The 17,398-nt window shown below is 33.4% G+C and overlaps 1 protein-coding gene across 3 annotated transcripts; it reads right to left on the reverse strand.

The window, feature by feature from the left end:
• Positions 1–4,270: 4,270 nt before the first annotated feature.
• Positions 4,271–16,366, reverse strand: LOC140446025 (uncharacterized). Of its 3 annotated transcripts, none has more exons than XM_072538528.1 (3): positions 16,243–16,366; positions 8,014–8,784; positions 4,271–5,234 (listed from the first exon to the last, which is right to left on the reverse strand). In XM_072538528.1, the coding sequence occupies exons 2-3, from the start codon at positions 8,776–8,778 to the stop codon at positions 4,476–4,478; spliced, it is 1,524 nt and encodes a 507-aa protein (XP_072394629.1). In that variant the 5' UTR covers positions 8,779–8,784; positions 16,243–16,366; the 3' UTR covers positions 4,271–4,475. The 3 variants fall into 3 exon arrangements, with proteins under 3 accessions (XP_072394629.1, XP_072394628.1, XP_072394630.1); XM_072538527.1 differs by lacking the exon at positions 16,243–16,366 and adding an exon at positions 15,806–15,962; XM_072538529.1 differs by lacking the exon at positions 16,243–16,366 and adding an exon at positions 15,653–15,753.
• Positions 16,367–17,398: the final 1,032 nt, after the last annotated feature.

Raw genomic sequence — 17,398 nt, forward strand, 5'->3', positions numbered from 1 at the left:
AAATAAAAGATAAAAAGGAGGAGTCAATAAAACTTACAATGGAAAAGAAATAAAATAAATCGTTGCCTTTTCTGGATGTTTTAATCTCAAACAAAAATAGTGGATATGGGACTCATGTATACAAAAACCAACACATATGAACATATATCTAAATTATAAATCAAATCATAACATAAATGTTTAAAAGGGAGTCATTAAATCATTATATGATAGAACTAAAATCGCTTGTTGTAATGACAATTCGTTTTGAAAGAAAAATAATGATTAACATCTATTTTAGTCAAAAATGATTATCCGATGTCGGACGTCATGCGTAAGTCTGTCAGTAATTTCCCCGATTCAAATTCATAATAGGCAACCTACATTACGCGGCTCAGAGTAGTGGGCATCGAGCAAAAAGACAAAGACTTTTTGCTCGATGGTAGTGGGTCAGGCTCTAGACATTAGTGGAGATGCGTCTTCTTCCAATACTTCGTTTTCCCTGCATTATGGTTTGTAGCAACACATATTTATCCCCACTTATAACGTGGCCGAGATATTGTAACTTTCTTATCTTAATCGTATTCATGATTTCCATTTCCTTTGTCATCTTTCTGAGGACCTCAACATTTGTTATTCGGTCTACCCAACTTATTTTTAATATTCTTCGGTAAGTCCACATCTCGAATGCTTCAAGTCGATCGCTCACCTCTTTCTTTAAGGTACAGGCCTCCACCCCATACAGCAGCACCGAAAACACATATGAACGTAATATTCTTATTTTGAGTTGCAAACTAAGGTCTCTACTGCATAATACTTTTCTCATCTTATTAAATGTTGCTCTAGCTTGTCCAATTCTCATTTTTATTTCTTCTGTATACTCTTTATTTTCATTAATAATTGTATTTGTATTTTTTTACTTTTTCTATTGGAACCCCTCTTATGTTTAAAATGTCTTGTTGTTGTGTTTTGGGAATTGTCATAAATTTTGTTTTATTAGCATTAAGCGTTAGTCCGCTTTCCTCACTAGCATTTACTACATTATCTAAAAGTGTCTGTAGATCTTGTATATTCTCTGCAATTAGTATAGTATCATCGGCATATCTGATATTGTTGATGGGTCTGCCGTTGACTTTTATTCCAATTGTTACATTTTCGAGTGATTTTTTAATTATTTCTTCCGAATATAGATTGAACAATAAGGGGGAGAGTATGCAACCTTGCCTTACGCCTCTTTTTGTCTCTACTTCCTCCGAAAGTTCTTTGCCTACTCTGACTTTTGCTGTTTGGTTAAAGTAGAGGTGAGTTATTATTCTTAAGTCTTTTTTGTCAATGTGTTTATCTTTAAGTAACTGTATAAGACGGTTGTGTCGGACCTTATCGAACGCCTTATTGTAATCAATAAAACAAACATAGAGTGGTTGGTTTACATCCATACATCTTTGCATGAGGACGTTAAATCCAAATACTGCCTCTCGTGTACCCATGGCATTCCTAAATCCAAATTGGGTTTCAGTGACGTCTTGTTCCACTTTTCTGAAAATTCTTAAATGGATAATTTTTAAGAATATTTTTAGTGTGTGACTCATTATATGTATGTAATAAATGTTGATTTGAGCCAATCTCTCGGAATAATACCCGTATTATATAAGTCTACTAATACATTGATCTGATCTTCTGATATTAATTTAATTATTTCAGTTGGAATTGTGTCAGGCCCCGCAGTTTTATCAGATTTTGCCAGATTTATTGCATGTATTATTTCATCCTTAGTTATATTTAGATCTATATCATGTTCATCGCAATCGTTCATGCTATCTTGTTGTGTCCTGTCGTCCTCAAACAATTCTTGGACGTATTCTCTCCATCTGTTTAGTTTGCCTATGATATCAGATATTATTTTACCATACGTATCAACCAGGGTGTTACTATTGTTGGACCGTCTTATACCTGCTAATACCGTATAAGTTTTTTGTGCAATTCAAAACTGTCATGATTTCTCTGGAGTTCTTCTATCTCTGATCATTTGTCGTTGTACCACTTCTCTTTAGCTGCCCGTATTTTTATCTTGATCTCCTTGCGTGTGCTGGAACACGCGCTGACCTAGTGAAATTTGTTATGTAATCAAAAGCTTTGTTGATATTGTGTACAAATTATATTAGTAAAACATTATTATATAAACAAACGCGCGTGAGTTAAATAGCTGGAAAATAACGGGAGTAGATCATTATTATTATTATTAAGAATTAAGAGTGAACAGTCGAAGCTAGTGTTATCATCCGTCAACTGGGTACTCTCTCTATTACTGTACTTAGAGAACCAATAAAGTAATTATGAGTATCCAGTGAGTTCGAGTTAACCAACCCCAGGCAGGTGGTAAACTACCCCTAGAGTTCTACTATATGGAATATAAAACATTATTATACACTGCAAACGAGGCAATACTTATTACAGAATCTCTGTGGATGTGTATACATCACATTAAACAAAAAACGAATTGTGTGTAGGGCGGATAATTGAAAATTAAGTCTACTATTATTGTAGACAAGAGATTGGAGTCAAGAAATAATTTTCGTTACTATGGAGGTCTTTACATTATTACTACTACTATCGGTTTACAGCGTTCTCCGACGCCTTCCGACTCCTAACCGCCATTCTTCTCTATTCAGCCATAGGCCTGGAGGGATTTCTCTTTCCTCTAGTTCTTTTTCAATTCCCTCTCTCCAGCTTTTTCTCGGCCTTCCTCTTTTCCTTCTCCCTTGTGTCCACGTCAAAATCTGTTTTGGAATCCTGTCATCTGGCATTCTCTGTACATGGCCGTACCATATTAACTGTTTTGTTTTTATGTCATCAACTATTGTATGCTTGACTCCCATCATTTCACGTATTCTCTCATTTGGTATCCGATCTCTTCTTGATTTTCCTGCTGCTCTTCTCCAGAAGTCCATTTCTGTTGCTAGTAACAGTTTCTCTGTTCTTTGTTTCATTTGCCAAACTTCGCTGCCATATGTGATTACACTTTTAAGTATGGTGTTGTATATGAGTTGTTTGTTCGCTTTAGATATTGTTTGGTCCCACAGAATTCCGTTCATCATGGATATGGCTTTTCTACCCTGTATGTTTCTGTCTTTTATAGCAGCATCGAGTGTTCCATCTTGAGTTATCTTCATACCCAGGTACTTGTATTCATCACAGTTTCTAATTTCTACCCCATCGTCTAATATAATGGGCTGTTTTGTCCCTCCAATACACATGGCTTCAGTTTTCTTAATGTTGACTTCGAGACCCCATTTGTTATATTCTTCTATTAGCTTCCGAGTCATGTAACTCAAGTCGTCATGATCCTGAGCAATCAGTATTTGGTCATCAGCGAAACATAAGGTGTACAGTGTAGTCTCGTCATTGAGAGGAATTCCCATGCCATTACATTTTCTTTTCCACAGCTTGAGTGCTTGTTCAAGATAAATTTTGAAAAGGGTAGGCGAAATACAGCAACCCTGCTTTAGTCCTTTCGTGACCTTAAATCCTTCAGATATCCTTGATCCAGTTTTAATTTTTGCAGTCGTTCCATTATACAGACTTTGGACTGCTTTGATGAGACCATGCTTAATGCTGGTTTGCTGTAGGGTTGACCATAATTTACTTAGGGGTACACTGTCATATGCTTTTTGTAAGTCTACGTACATCAGGTGAACTTCTTTATTGACGGCTGATGTTTTTTCAATAACTTGCGTAATAGAGTACAGTTGGTCTACTGTGGATCGCCCAGCTCTAAAACCAGCTTGTTCCTCTGCTTCGTAATCTCTATAGTCATTTTCTATTTTGTTCTTAATAAGTTTCCCATACATCCTACTTATTGTGCTGTTTACCGCAATTCCTCTGTAATTTTCACACTGATCCTTGCTGCCCTTTTTGTGGATAGTTGACATGATAGATAATTTCCACTCTTTTGGTAATTCGGCTCCATTCAAGCAGTCTTGAAAGAGTTTTCTTAACTGTTCTTGGAGTTTGTCTGTACCGGCTTTCACTTTACATTATTTACACTCTTTACATTATTATGGTCTGAAAATATTGTATGCCTCAATGTCTTTTCTCTCAACATTATGTCCTGAACAATTGGGGCAACACAACACTAATGCAACCAAAGTACAGTATTACCCCACACTCGCTTACATTTTAGTGTATAGGCCTGGATCCCGTTGTAAGGACTGCTCTGTAATAACCACACCATTATTTGATCATAAATCATGGATGGTAGGTGTAATTATTGGGTTAATAATGAAAATACCAGTTTTATAGATGAGATTATTTAATGATTTTTTTATAAAAATACATATAAATTTAAAATTAGTTTGGTTATTACGATTACGTATATTAATGATAAGTGAAAAAATAAATGGAATATCCCGATTAGTTATTTGCACATTTTACTATATAGGATTTTCTTTACCAAACAAATTAACAAATACAAAGGTAAAATATACATTTAAAGGTATTTAGCCCTTAATGATTCTGATTCTTAAGTTAATAACATCCGAATAAAAACCATTAATTTGTTCTAGATAAATTTTAACACATTTGTCATCTTGAAAGCGTTCATCCAGAGATGTAAGTGCTGAAACTAAACCCACATTAAAGCATTTTCTCTTTAATCCGCTTAAGTCAATTACATCGGCCTCAAATCTATACTTTTTAGCATCTGTGGATCGTCCAATAATCTGGACACACAAATAAAGCTTTTGCTTGCCATAATTATAATGAAATTGGAAAATCTTCTTCTCGTATTTTATTATGTAAGTCTTCATTGTTTGGTCATTAAAAGGTATAGAGATTTGATCGGATTTTAAGATGAATTCATTATGATTATTATCGATATGGTCAAATAATTTTGAATGACTGCCTTCCCAGTCACAATTGGCGGTGTCTTTTAGCGGACAAATGAATGGTCCAAATTCGCAGCAAATTTCGTGATCTCGTATTTCAGTTGAAATACAGGAATACGTACAGCCAGCTTTATGATACTTACAAGGATAAATTAACAACTCTATCATTTTTTCTAAAGTAAAGTTCCGAGTTTCATGAATAGCTACTCGACAAAGAGCACATTTGTTCTCAATTTTTATCTTACATTTTTCACAATAACTATGGCCGTTAGCGCATTGGTATATAGGCGGAAGCATAAAATCTAAACAAACAGGACACTCCATATTCGCAAGAAGTGCCCAGATTATATTTGGATTTTGTCTAGCAGCAGCCTGAAACAATAAAAAAGAATATATGAAAACATATTAATCACATCATATGTATCAATCAAGAGTGTAACTTTTGTATTAACATCAACTTAATAATTTATACGTTTATATTAGAAGACTAACTGACAATATATACGTTGTCCTGTCTTAGCTATATGAGTGAAAAAATTAATAGAGTCTGATGAAATCGTAGGCTTCCACGGCCAGAGCCAGAATTATAGTTTATTCGTCTTCCGGGTTTGGACCGTGTCATTTGTGAGTGACCCAAAAGTGGGTTCATCTCGACGTTTCGCTACAATTGTATGTAGCTTCTTCAGGAAAACAAAAAAAGAAAAAAAAAGACAGGAAGATGGGTAGTTAGCAACGGTAACTCAGTTACTCAACGCAACCAGAGGCGAATACTAACTACCAAGATGGGCATTTGGTCACAGTAACTCAACTACTTAACGCAGCCAGAGGTGAAAACCAAATGCCAGGACAGGGATTCACGTCCAACAGCTCAGAACACTAACGCGTCGAGAGGCGGGGAGTGAATCCGACGATTACTCCGCTACCGCTCTATTTATAGTCGCGGTGACCTGTCGTGTCGGGACGTATCGGCACACTCCGTGGCGCGAACGTCAAGAAGCGCGCGCTGGCCAATCATGTGGCTGCATCGTGGTAGCGGGACCGGACGGCGGCTCTAGACTGAGATTCCAGATGGGAGACAAGTAGTATCCTTCCTCTCGATTGATATGTGGATTTTTTCGGATCTCTAGAGATTCGCGGATTTTCCTGGAATAAAAGAAGGGGCTCTTAGAAATAATATGGGTTTTTCGAACAATATGGAATGACCGGTTTCTTGGCAGTGTTCTGCAACTGCAGAATGGGAGAAAAGACCTGATCGAATGCATCTTTGATGCTCTTGAATCCGAGTTTTGACGGAACGACCAGTTTCGCCAATATACACTTGTCCACATGAACAAGGAATAGAATAGACACCACAGGAAGATAGGAAACATCGTAAGATACATAAAAGCCAATAGATTAAGATGGGCAGGCCACGTGGTACGGAGTGATGACGACAGACTGATTAGCAATGTGTTTTGGGAAAGACCAGATGGTAGAAGATCGACAGGAAGGCCTAGAAAAAGGTGGAAAGACGCAGTCAGGGAAGACCTGGAGAAGATGGAAGTAAGGCCATGGGAAATAATAGCACAGGATCGGAATCAATGGAAGGAAATAGTAAACGCGGCAAAAACTCATGAAGAGCTGTAAAAGCCAATGATGATGATGTGTGGTCATATAACTTTTAAAATATGTACTTTCATATTATCGGATGTGGATTAAAGTCAGGTTTGATGCAGAATGTGGTCGAAATAGAAGGCTAAGAAATTTGGGAATTGAGTTAATATAAGAATAAATGGGATTCAGAGCCTCGACGTCAGGTTTACACTCATATTCAGTCTGCAGTTGCCAAATACGGCATCTCTAAAGATCTAGTAGCTGTTTTATCGGTGCACCAAAACCTAGGGACAGTGTTTTCTCTGTTATTTACCGACAAAATGTCTCGAAATTTGGACACGTTATTCGAAATTATGTTGCTTTTAAAATGATGGTTTTACTTTTTTTATTTTTTTTTGAAACTTCTGTTGAAAAATTGGATTATACTGTTTTCAGAGTCATTTTTGAATCCATCATTTGAAAGAGTTATTTTTTCTGTAATCGTTGATTTTTTTTCACCTTTCCGTGTCCAGTAATAATCGAGAAAAGCGTGTTCCAATTTGAAGAAAATTGCTAAAAAATACTAAAATCTAATAGTGAAACGTGTTACTCATCATTGGAGCTTAGTTTCATCGTTATCGCCTTCGTGACGTCAAATCTCATGAACGTACGGTCAGTTAGTTCGTGGCAAAACTAATTTGAATGGAGAATACTGCATTTGTTGTCATTAAACCACCCGTCGGCCAGCGCCACTGAGTAAAGGTGGTCTGGTGTAAGCAGCGTAGAAAAGTAAGTGATACACCCATTTCAAATCGCAGTGTGCTTTAACTGCTAAAACAGCCTTAAGTAACGCTGTAGACAAAATGACGTAAAATTCGCCTTTTTTGTAGCAAAATATAATCATATGCACTCATTAATCACGACAGTCAAAGCCGCTGCAATTTCCATGTCGGACATGCTGACGTTGACTCTAGAGAGAACATATTGATATCGCCCCAATACTCAACCCAATGTGTGGATGCCTCACCGAACGTGCGTGAGAACACAGTTGAGTTGACCCAACATTGGCTCCCATGTGTGGAGCCGGCCTTATAGTATCATGGTATAATATATAGGTACATCTATGTAAATCTATATACATATATTATAAAATATACATCTATATGCTGACTTCTGTTTTTTATCGATAACTATAATATAACTTGATAAATAACGTTATTTCAACATATTTGAATGTTTGTGTTTGGTTTGGTTTATATAACGATGACACATGCTTTGACATATTATCTATGAACTGATCCAACATTTTTATCAAAAAGAAAGATAATTTTAAAAAAGAATATAAGATAAACAGAAAGATAAGATTTAAAAATCGTATGTATCAGTTATACAGGGTGTAAATCAATCGATCTCGATACCGATATACGATTAGACATCTGATTTAATTAAATATTGCACTAGCGGTCAAGTGTTTCAAGAAATATATAATTTTTTTACGTATTGACAAATTAAAACTAACTTTTTCTGGTTCAAATACATACAAACGTTTAAAATTATACAGTAACAAAAAGTTTCTTACGTTTTCTTCTATTGGAATTTCCTCTATTTCTGTTGTAGACTCCTCCGCCTTTACTATTTCAATATTTACAATGACAGAATCTGGATCTTGTAGTTTTTGTTTAACAGTTTCAATTGTTAACTGAGTACTATTTAGCCGTTGTTCACTGCTTGTATTTTTCTGAGGGCATGTAAAGAAAAAGTTTTTATTGCTGCTAACAATCCTCAAGAAATAGTTAAAGGTATCAGATTTTTCGGTGACATTCATATGTTCAATGGAACAGGAAAATACACCTTTCCGGGCATCAACTTCTTTTTTAACATTAAATATTTCATTACCATGGGAAAGAAGTAAACATTCTTCTAGAGAGTAAACAAAATTAATTTCAAAGCTAGGTTCTTTCAGTAACAGATTTGTATGTTCACTGGAGAAATGTTCGACTATGTCAGTACGAAGTCCTTTCCAAGTGCAGTTGGAATAATTTTTAGATGGACAATCAAATCTTCTGAATTCGCAGTAAAGTTCATGGTACTCGAGTTGAGCCGGCACGAGATTATCTTTACAACCAGATTCACCAAATCTACATGGAAATGGAAAAAACTGAGCGATACTTTCATAAGCTTCATCTCGTACAAACTTATCGTCTTCTGCTATTTTACATCTACCACATACGGCGCCAGTACCATCATCTTTTGTGTAGATTGGAAATACCGAAAGAAAATTGCGGCATCTAATACACACAAGTGTTTTCAATACATCAGCTGGTATAGGCAAGCTTGACGTCATGTTTACCTAAAACACAAAATAAAATATAACTAAATATATTACTTACATACTAAATATTTATTACACAGCATGAACGTCATCAAAGAAGAAATCTCGGATAACATGTAAGTTAAGAAACAGGAAAGACCCAGTATAGAATTACTTTTTCAGGAAATCGTAAATTAGTCAAGTCATCCGAAGTCACGCGTCGTAACTGATCAAAAGTAGCCGGAATTACGTGTCAATCATGAATTCTCGGAAATTTTGAATTCGATCGAATTGAATTGAATTCGAATATGTTTTTTCCTTGCTGGTCACATTGTAACAATAGAATATTATATTTCTGCGTATAATAATAAAAATGATATATTAAACCTAGTTTATAAAATAAGTTTTTATTCGCATTAAAAATGGATTCCATACAGTCTTGGATAATCCGATCACAGATAAGTGGGAATTGGCTATATATCTAAAGAAGTAAAATACTCAAATTAGTATATTCTGTATATTTCAGAAGTATCTGAAAGCAGAAATCTGAATTTGTTTCGAAACTATCTTACCGATTTTTCTATCAGATGTCGCTATTGCGTCCATAACGAAGCCATTTTATTGTTGCTTCCTAATAAGATAGAGAAGATTATTTTTCACGTTAAGAACGGCTATGAATAACTGTTCTGATGAGACTTATTAAGTCGAAATACGTATCAACAGATACATAGACGCTTTGTACGTGAAATCAAATCTTTGCTGTCTTTTTCATTTCATTATATTTAATTATTTAGTCTATCAATAGAAAGAGTACTAGCAAACGCAGATGCTTGTATGGTCTGTATGTTCATAATGACTTCTAAAAACGTGCGAAAACCTGTTTATTTGAAACAAGTTATGCATCGAGCCATGCTTTACATGAACCATACTGTTACAAATAACAAATACAATCCTCCCCGCAACTGAGCCTGAGTGTGACCATCATATTTAGTACAAAACAACGTTTTTAGTAGGTTTTTCAATTTTTAATAGGAAAGAAATCTTTAGTACAGTTATATTAAAAAAAAAGGGTACAAGTATTAGAAAGAGAAGTTAACGTCATCCTATTTGTGTAAAACCGGCTGGGATTTTTGGAGGTTATCAAATGTCACAGGTTATTAAAAATATAAATCATTGGCGTTGAGCATTAATTAGACGAAACCATTTATTCAACAATTATATAAAGAATAATTTTAATGACTGTTACAAACATAATTTAGTATTTGGTGATATAACCGTCTGCTTCTATAACTTTATTTAGTCTATTTGGCATACTTTGACTTATATTAGATATCATATTTGGATCAAGATCTTCCCAGCACTCTAAGATTGTATCCCACAATTGATCTGAATTTTGTGGCATAAAATTTCTTTTATATATTTTTTTAACAATTATGCCCCAAATGTTTTCAATTGGATTTATATCTGGACTGTGCGCAGGCCATGGCAATACTTCCAGGTTTTGCGTTTGAAACCAATTCCTTACGGCATAGGCAGTGTGGACTGAACAATTATCTTGTTGATATATAAAAGTATTATTAGGATACAATTGCTCAATAGAAGGGAGCATTACGTGTTCCAAAACGTTAATGTAATTGTCGGCAGTAAATCTTCCCTCTAATCGCCAACAAACACCAGGTCCATGTATACTAATCCAACCCCATACATTTACAGAAAAACGTCCAGATTTATTATGAGAGTGAATATATCGTTCTTCAAACCTAGTATTGGCTGGACGATAAACACGGATTTGACCGTTATAGGTCGACTGAAAAGTCTTTTCATCAGTAAAAATGACGTTGTTCCAAAATTGTGGGTTGCGGTAAATATAGTTTAGTGCAAATATTACTCTTGCTTGCCGATGTTCAACAGTTTTCAAATTTCTATTATAGAAATTTGCTAGCGCACGAATTGACCATCCTTCTTCCAGTTTCGTAATTATTTGAGCCTTTTCAATCTCACTTAAATGACGAGGCATATTAATTTTTTATTGTACGTAACGTTAAACCTTCTATTAAATTAAACGTCTTTGACGTCTATGAGTTGCATTTTTGATCACTTATGACATTTGATAACCTCCAAAAATCCCAGCCGGTTTTACACAAATAGGATGACGTTACCTTCTCTTTCTAGTTAGTTAGTAAAAGATACCCATCACACGGATTCCGCTATGAATAGGAAGATATTGTATGTTTATGTTAGACGAATAACTGAACGAACTCATATCGATAATAGATTAGAGGAAAGGCACCAAATTTGAGTTTTTTTGAAAAAACAAATATACTTAAAACAGAACATTACAGAAAAACATATATTTTTGCAAAAAAATACATTTAATTTTTTTGCGAGATTTACTGGGTATCCAAATTTGAGACGGATACCCCGATTTGAGAGACTATTCAAAAAAACCCTTTCCTTCGCAGAAATGGCAAATAAATGTGCTGGACTTTATTTCTCAACAGTCTTCATGTGCCCACCTGCCACACGGGTAACACTTTGCCCATTGTTTGCCGTATCTCTCGTCGGAAAATTTTATAATGGATAATTTATTTGAAGAACTATCTTTTCTTGATCCACGGAAAGCTGCATTTGAAGATTTTTTTAGTCTTTATTCTCTTCTTTCTACATTGCCTAACTTATTTAATGAAACTCCAATACAATATAATTAAAGCATTAAACCATTTTTTTGCAATAACGCATGCGTAGTATCATTTGGTTTGGTAGTTTTTAGTAGATTTTCGACCTGGTTGTTGGTAGATTCTCTAAAAAATATATGGTCACACTGTCGTATTCAGTAGTAAACAAAACAAAATCAAGATTCGAAGTTTATTTCTGAGAAAAACTTAATTCTCTTGAGTGTCAAAATAACCGAGTTGATTTATTTAATAGCGGAATTAATCAATGTCCTGACCTTATAGTCGACATGTGTTTACACAGCAAAATAAGGACAACAGATGAATCAACAGCTGAATCAGCAGCTAAATCAACGATTGCTGCAACTACGCAACGAAGCAAATAGTTTCATTTTACAAGCGTTAAGTTTCGTCTAAATAATAGATTTTTCTATTTTGTTCACGGAACTGACATTCCTGTTGTATTTGGCATAAGCAAACTCCAATTTGTGTAAATGCTTACGCACAGTGGGAGTGATTCCCACAGATTGTCGCAATACCTAAAAAACATAATGGGAGAAAATGCTCAGAATATCGATTAATTAGCCTAATGAGCCACACTCTTAAAATTTTCCTAAGAATACTCACAACAGAATTAGACGCAAATGCGAAGATCTCGAAGATATCCAATTTGGTTTTAGAAATGCTATGGGAACCAGGGAGGCACTTTTTGCGCTTAACATCCTATTACAAAAATGCCGTGACCAAACAAAAAATGTATTTGCATGTTTCGTGGATTTCGAAAAAGCATTCGATAAAGTACAGCATGTAAAATTAATGCAAATACTGAAAAATATTGGAATAGATGACAAGGATATTCGTGTCATTAAAAATTTGTACTGGAATCAAACTGCTATCGTAAAAATTGGAGATAACTACACCGATGAAATCTCCATACAACGAGGAGTCAGACAAGGTTGGATTTTGTCGCCAACATTGTTCAATGTTTACTCGGACCAGTTATTTAAAAAGGCACTTGAGAGACAACCATATGGAATAAAAATCAACGGGGAACTACTTAATGTGATTATATATATGCAGACGATACAGTAAGTCTTTCAGATAATATTAAAGGTCTCCAAATCCTGCTTGATCGTATTCACGAGGTAGTAGAGGAAATGGGCATAAAAATAAACTCAAACAAAACCAAATTTTTAGTGTTTAGTCGTGACCCACATCCCGATGCAAAGCTTCAATTAAACGGAGTCCAAGTTGAGAAAGTCCACAAAATGACATATTTGGGAACTGTGATAACGGACCAACTAGATCCAGACATAAAAATAAAACGTAGAATAGTAATGACTAAAACTACTTTTATGAAAATGAAGTCATTGCTTTGCAATAATCATCTTAGTTTAGAACTAAGACAAAGAATGGTTGTTATGACCGAAAAACACAGTTATATGAATGAGATATGTAATAACTACGGCATAAGGAATGAACGTCAAAAAAACCAAATATATGATCTTCAGTACGAATCCAATACATGACCTTAAGTATCGCAATAAACGGTACCCAACTCGAAAAAGTAAGCGAATACAAATACTTGGAAACCCTCATAAATGAAACAGGTGACCAAAGTTACGAGATAAAAAGACATATTGAAATTGCCAGGTCTATCTTTATAAAAATGAAAAAATTATTTTGTAATCGTGATATTAGTATTCAGCTACGAACTAGAATGTTAAAATGCTATGTATTCAGTACTTTGCTTTACAGTGTTGAGACATGGACTCTTAAAACAGAAGAATGTTAAAAATCTTGAAAGCTTTGAGATGTGGTGCTACCGCCATATACTAAAAATAAGTTGGGTGGATAAAATTACAAATGAAGAGGTAATATGCAGAATAAATAACGATCCAGAAGTTACACTGAATATAAAAAAGAGAAAACTTGAATACTTTGGCCACCTGATGAAAGGATAAAAGTACACATTCCTACAAAATATAATGCACGGAAAAATCCAAAGACGCAGAAATCCAGGACGTAGAAGAATGTCCTGGATGAGAAATTTAAGAGAGTGGTTTGGCTGTACCACTAACGAATTATTCAAAATAGCAGTAAATAAAATTAGAATTGCCCTAATGATATCCAATCTCCGATAGGAGAGGCACTCAAATAAGAAGAAGAAGAGTTTATTATCAGAATATAAATTTCCAAAAGAGGTAATACGCAGAATAAATAACGATCCAGAAATTATACTGAATATAAAAAAGAGAAAACTTGAATACTTTGGCCACCTGATGAGAGGACAAAAGTACACATTCCTACAAAATATAATGCAAGGAAAAATCCAAGGACGCAGAAATCCAGGCCGTAGAAGAATGTCCTGGATGAGAAATTTAAGAGACTGGTTTGGCTGTACCACTAACTAATTATTCAAAACAGCAGTAAATAAAATTAGAATTGCCCTAATGATATCCAATCTCCGATAGGAGAGGCACTCAAAGAAGAAGAAGAAGAAAAAGAAGAGTTTATTTATCACATCATTCAATTTTAAATTCAACTGTAGCTATATATGGCAGTCCATGCCATGGCCTCCCGACTGGACAAAATCTGTAATAACGACAATACATAAAAAGGCAGCTTCCATAAATGTGACAACTATAGAACCATCCAGCAACATAATTTTTAAATAAAACTGTATTTATTTTAAATAAGACTAGTCATTACAGTCTTATTATCATCACTTGAAGTAATTAAATTTGCAAGATTTATAGTACTAGGGCATGTATAAATTTACAGTCCCAGAGACCTATGTTAGCAATTATGTTTAAATAATTCATATTAGCACCGAAAGGATTTTGATTCAGAAATCAGTAAGAGAAAAAGAGAAAATAAGAATGTGAACAGCATCAAAAGTGTAATTCAATTCACACAGATGAATAATTGGAAAATAATCGCTGGCAAGACTCTTAAGACCAGGGCAGAAGAACGAATAAATCTGAAATGTATCTGAAATATATAATATAGTCAGGAGAGGGCATAATAGCATTCTTTTTGGTAAAAACATATTATAAATCATGTGGTAAAACTATATTATGTAAAGCAATAAATTGGTACTAGTAGTAGTCAGTAATAAAATCAATACCTCTCCAAAGACAGTTACATAACTGGCAATTGTTGCAGGAAATGGTATTCTAATGACAGAACAAAATAATAGATTTAATAATAAATGAAGACAACCATAAAGAAAAATGCATTGATAATTATGAAAGATATAATGGCATATTATATTAATAATATAACAGAAAGAAGTGTACGAACAGTATTATGAAACTATAATATACACTATGTGCATTGGTGCCACCTTATCTTGGTAAAAACTGTTATATTTAATCTTTAACCTGATACAATTTCGAATTAGAAAATCATAATGCTTTTTACTAACAAATAATTTTAAATACCTAGGTATACCAATTACTTAGAACTTATATTCAGGAATTTCAGAATATAAATTTCCGATGAGTTTGCAAATTGACTTCAAAAGTCCATGTAAAGTCAGATACAAATTAATAAATCATAATATTAATCGTAAAAATTGTTTAGCATAAAAATATATAATAATTATATTAAACAGCCAACTTAGCCAAATTTACAAAAAGTAATAATAATTGTAACAATAAAAAATTAAAATTATTAATAATACAATAATTTCTAAAGTAGGTAAATAGAATATTCAGACGTTCTGAATAATGTGGAAACTACTCACTTACAACAAAATAGGGCAAACTACTGTAATAACCCTTTCAAACAAACAGCATAGATAGGAAACATTTTCAAATATATGTTTTTTATTAATTAAAATTAATATTACCACACAGATTTGCAAACCATGTCTTTAAAAACTATGTGCATAATACCTCCCAGTTTTTATATTTTGTGTAAAAAATTTCAAGCAAAAATATTCCATAAAATTTATACTGAAGTTGCAACCATCATACATGTACACCTTGTATAAAGTGCAATATGCAAACCATGTTTTTAAAAACATTGTGCATAATACCTCCCAGTTTTTATATTTTGTGTAAAAAATTTCAAGCAAAAATATTCCATAAAATTTATACTGAAGTTGCTACCACCATACATGTACACCTTGTATAAAGTGCAATATGCAAGAAAATAAATTATATGTGAATAAACAATCCCTGACCAAAATACTGAGAAAAGGTTTAGATTCTAGATTAAAAACATACCTAAATTGTAAGGGGAGAGACAACTATGTAAATACCAATGACCAGATTTTCATGTGAAGTACCCAAACAAGGGTGACTGTGAAAATATACTTAAAAACTAAAGTACATATTTAAGGTAATAAGTAATAATATTTGTTCAAAATAATTTCTTACCTTCTTTTTTGTATTAATCACCAAATATCAACTAAACGTTTTTACAACAGAACTTTTTAATTATTAGGAACACAAATTCACTATGAGTATGAGACAAAGATAACGATAACAAGAAAGAACCCAGAACAACACCACAAGTAGATGTAGATAAAGTGAGTTAGGCAATTTTTCACGAATGTTTTTTAACGAACGCATTTTATCAACAAACCAAGTTATTGATGCAGTAATAAATTAAAAGTATAGACACATGAGACAACAATGTAAATACCAAATACTCTCCTACACTCCTACATATCTTTGGTAAAGTGCTAAATAATAAATAATACCAATGACCAGTTTTTCATGTGAAGTACCCAATATTGAAAACAAGGGTGGCTATGAAAAGATACAAACTAAAGTATTTAAGATAAATATATTTGTTCAAAATAATTTCTTACCTATTTTTTTATATTGATCAAGAAATATCAAGTTAGTGTTTTTTTACAATCGAACTTTTTAATTATTTAGTCATAGTCATTAACATGAAACACAAATTCACTAAGAGACAACAGAACAGACAACAGATAAATAAAAAAAATCCAGAAACCAGAAGTAGATAAAGTTAGTTAGGCAATTTTTCACGAACGTTTTTTAAATAACGTATATTATTAACAAACCAACGCAGTAATAAATTTAAAAAATATACACATATTAGTTATAGAATTTTGAAGGCAGATAGTCTTTTGATAGAAAAAAAATGTGTAGGATGTAGAACCTACTTAACTGTACCACAAAACAAATAACAATTGCTTTCTTATTCTGTGACTGTAGTATGACGTAAAATTACGTCATTGGAGATAGAGATAGTCTGATCAGAGATATGTATATCTCTGAGTCTGATGAACTACTGATGTTTGACAGTTTGTTGTGTTGTTTGATGGTTGTTTGCCTCGGATTGTTTTGTCATAGACATATAAGCTGTCGGTTGAGTTTACCGGTTTACCGAAAGTATAAGCTGATTATAGCCGTAAATGTCAAACATGGAACAAAAAATTTCGGTGTAGCAGTGTTGGCATGTTTTTATAATGTAGATGCTGTATACTTCAAATATAAAAAGATAAAGCGTTAGAAACGTACAATATTGTTTATATTATGTTATGAATTCTGCCATTTTTGGTTTATATAAAATTATATATTTATTTCTTTGGAGATTAATTGCAGTTAATTATCAGAAATTTTTTTAGCAATTAGCCTTTGATAGATTAGGGGATAGATTTGGCAATCGTCAAATCATCAGTTGCCAGATTACAAAAGTTGTTTGCAATTAATCTCGAAAGAGACAAATATCTACTCGTTATTGCTTGATATAAATTAAAAATTGCAGAATTCATAAAATAGTATAATCAAAATGTACTTTTTAAAAGATTTATCTCTTTATATTTGAAGCTTACAACTTGTGCGTTACAAAAACATGCCAACACTGCCAAACCGAAATATTTTTGACATTTGCGGCTATATTCAGCTTATACTTTCGGTAAACTCAACCGAGCACTCAACTAAAATGAATAATAATCAATATTTTTTGATAATATTAAATATTCTTGAAGTTTTTGT

The sequence above is a fragment of the Diabrotica undecimpunctata genome, chromosome 7 (assembly GCF_040954645.1).
Source record: "Diabrotica undecimpunctata isolate CICGRU chromosome 7, icDiaUnde3, whole genome shotgun sequence".
Classification (NCBI taxonomy): domain Eukaryota; kingdom Metazoa; phylum Arthropoda; class Insecta; order Coleoptera; family Chrysomelidae; genus Diabrotica; species Diabrotica undecimpunctata.

Bases quoted from the DNA above. Each gene is read 5' to 3' on its own strand.
- LOC140446025 (XM_072538528.1), bottom strand. From the start codon at position 8,778: ATGACGTCAAGCTTGCCTATACCAGCTGATGTATTGAAAACACTTGTG. The intron at 5,235-8,013 runs GTAAGAAACTTT...TTATTGTTTCAG, and splicing joins AAATTCCAATAGAAGAAAAC to GCTGCTGCTAGACAAAATCC.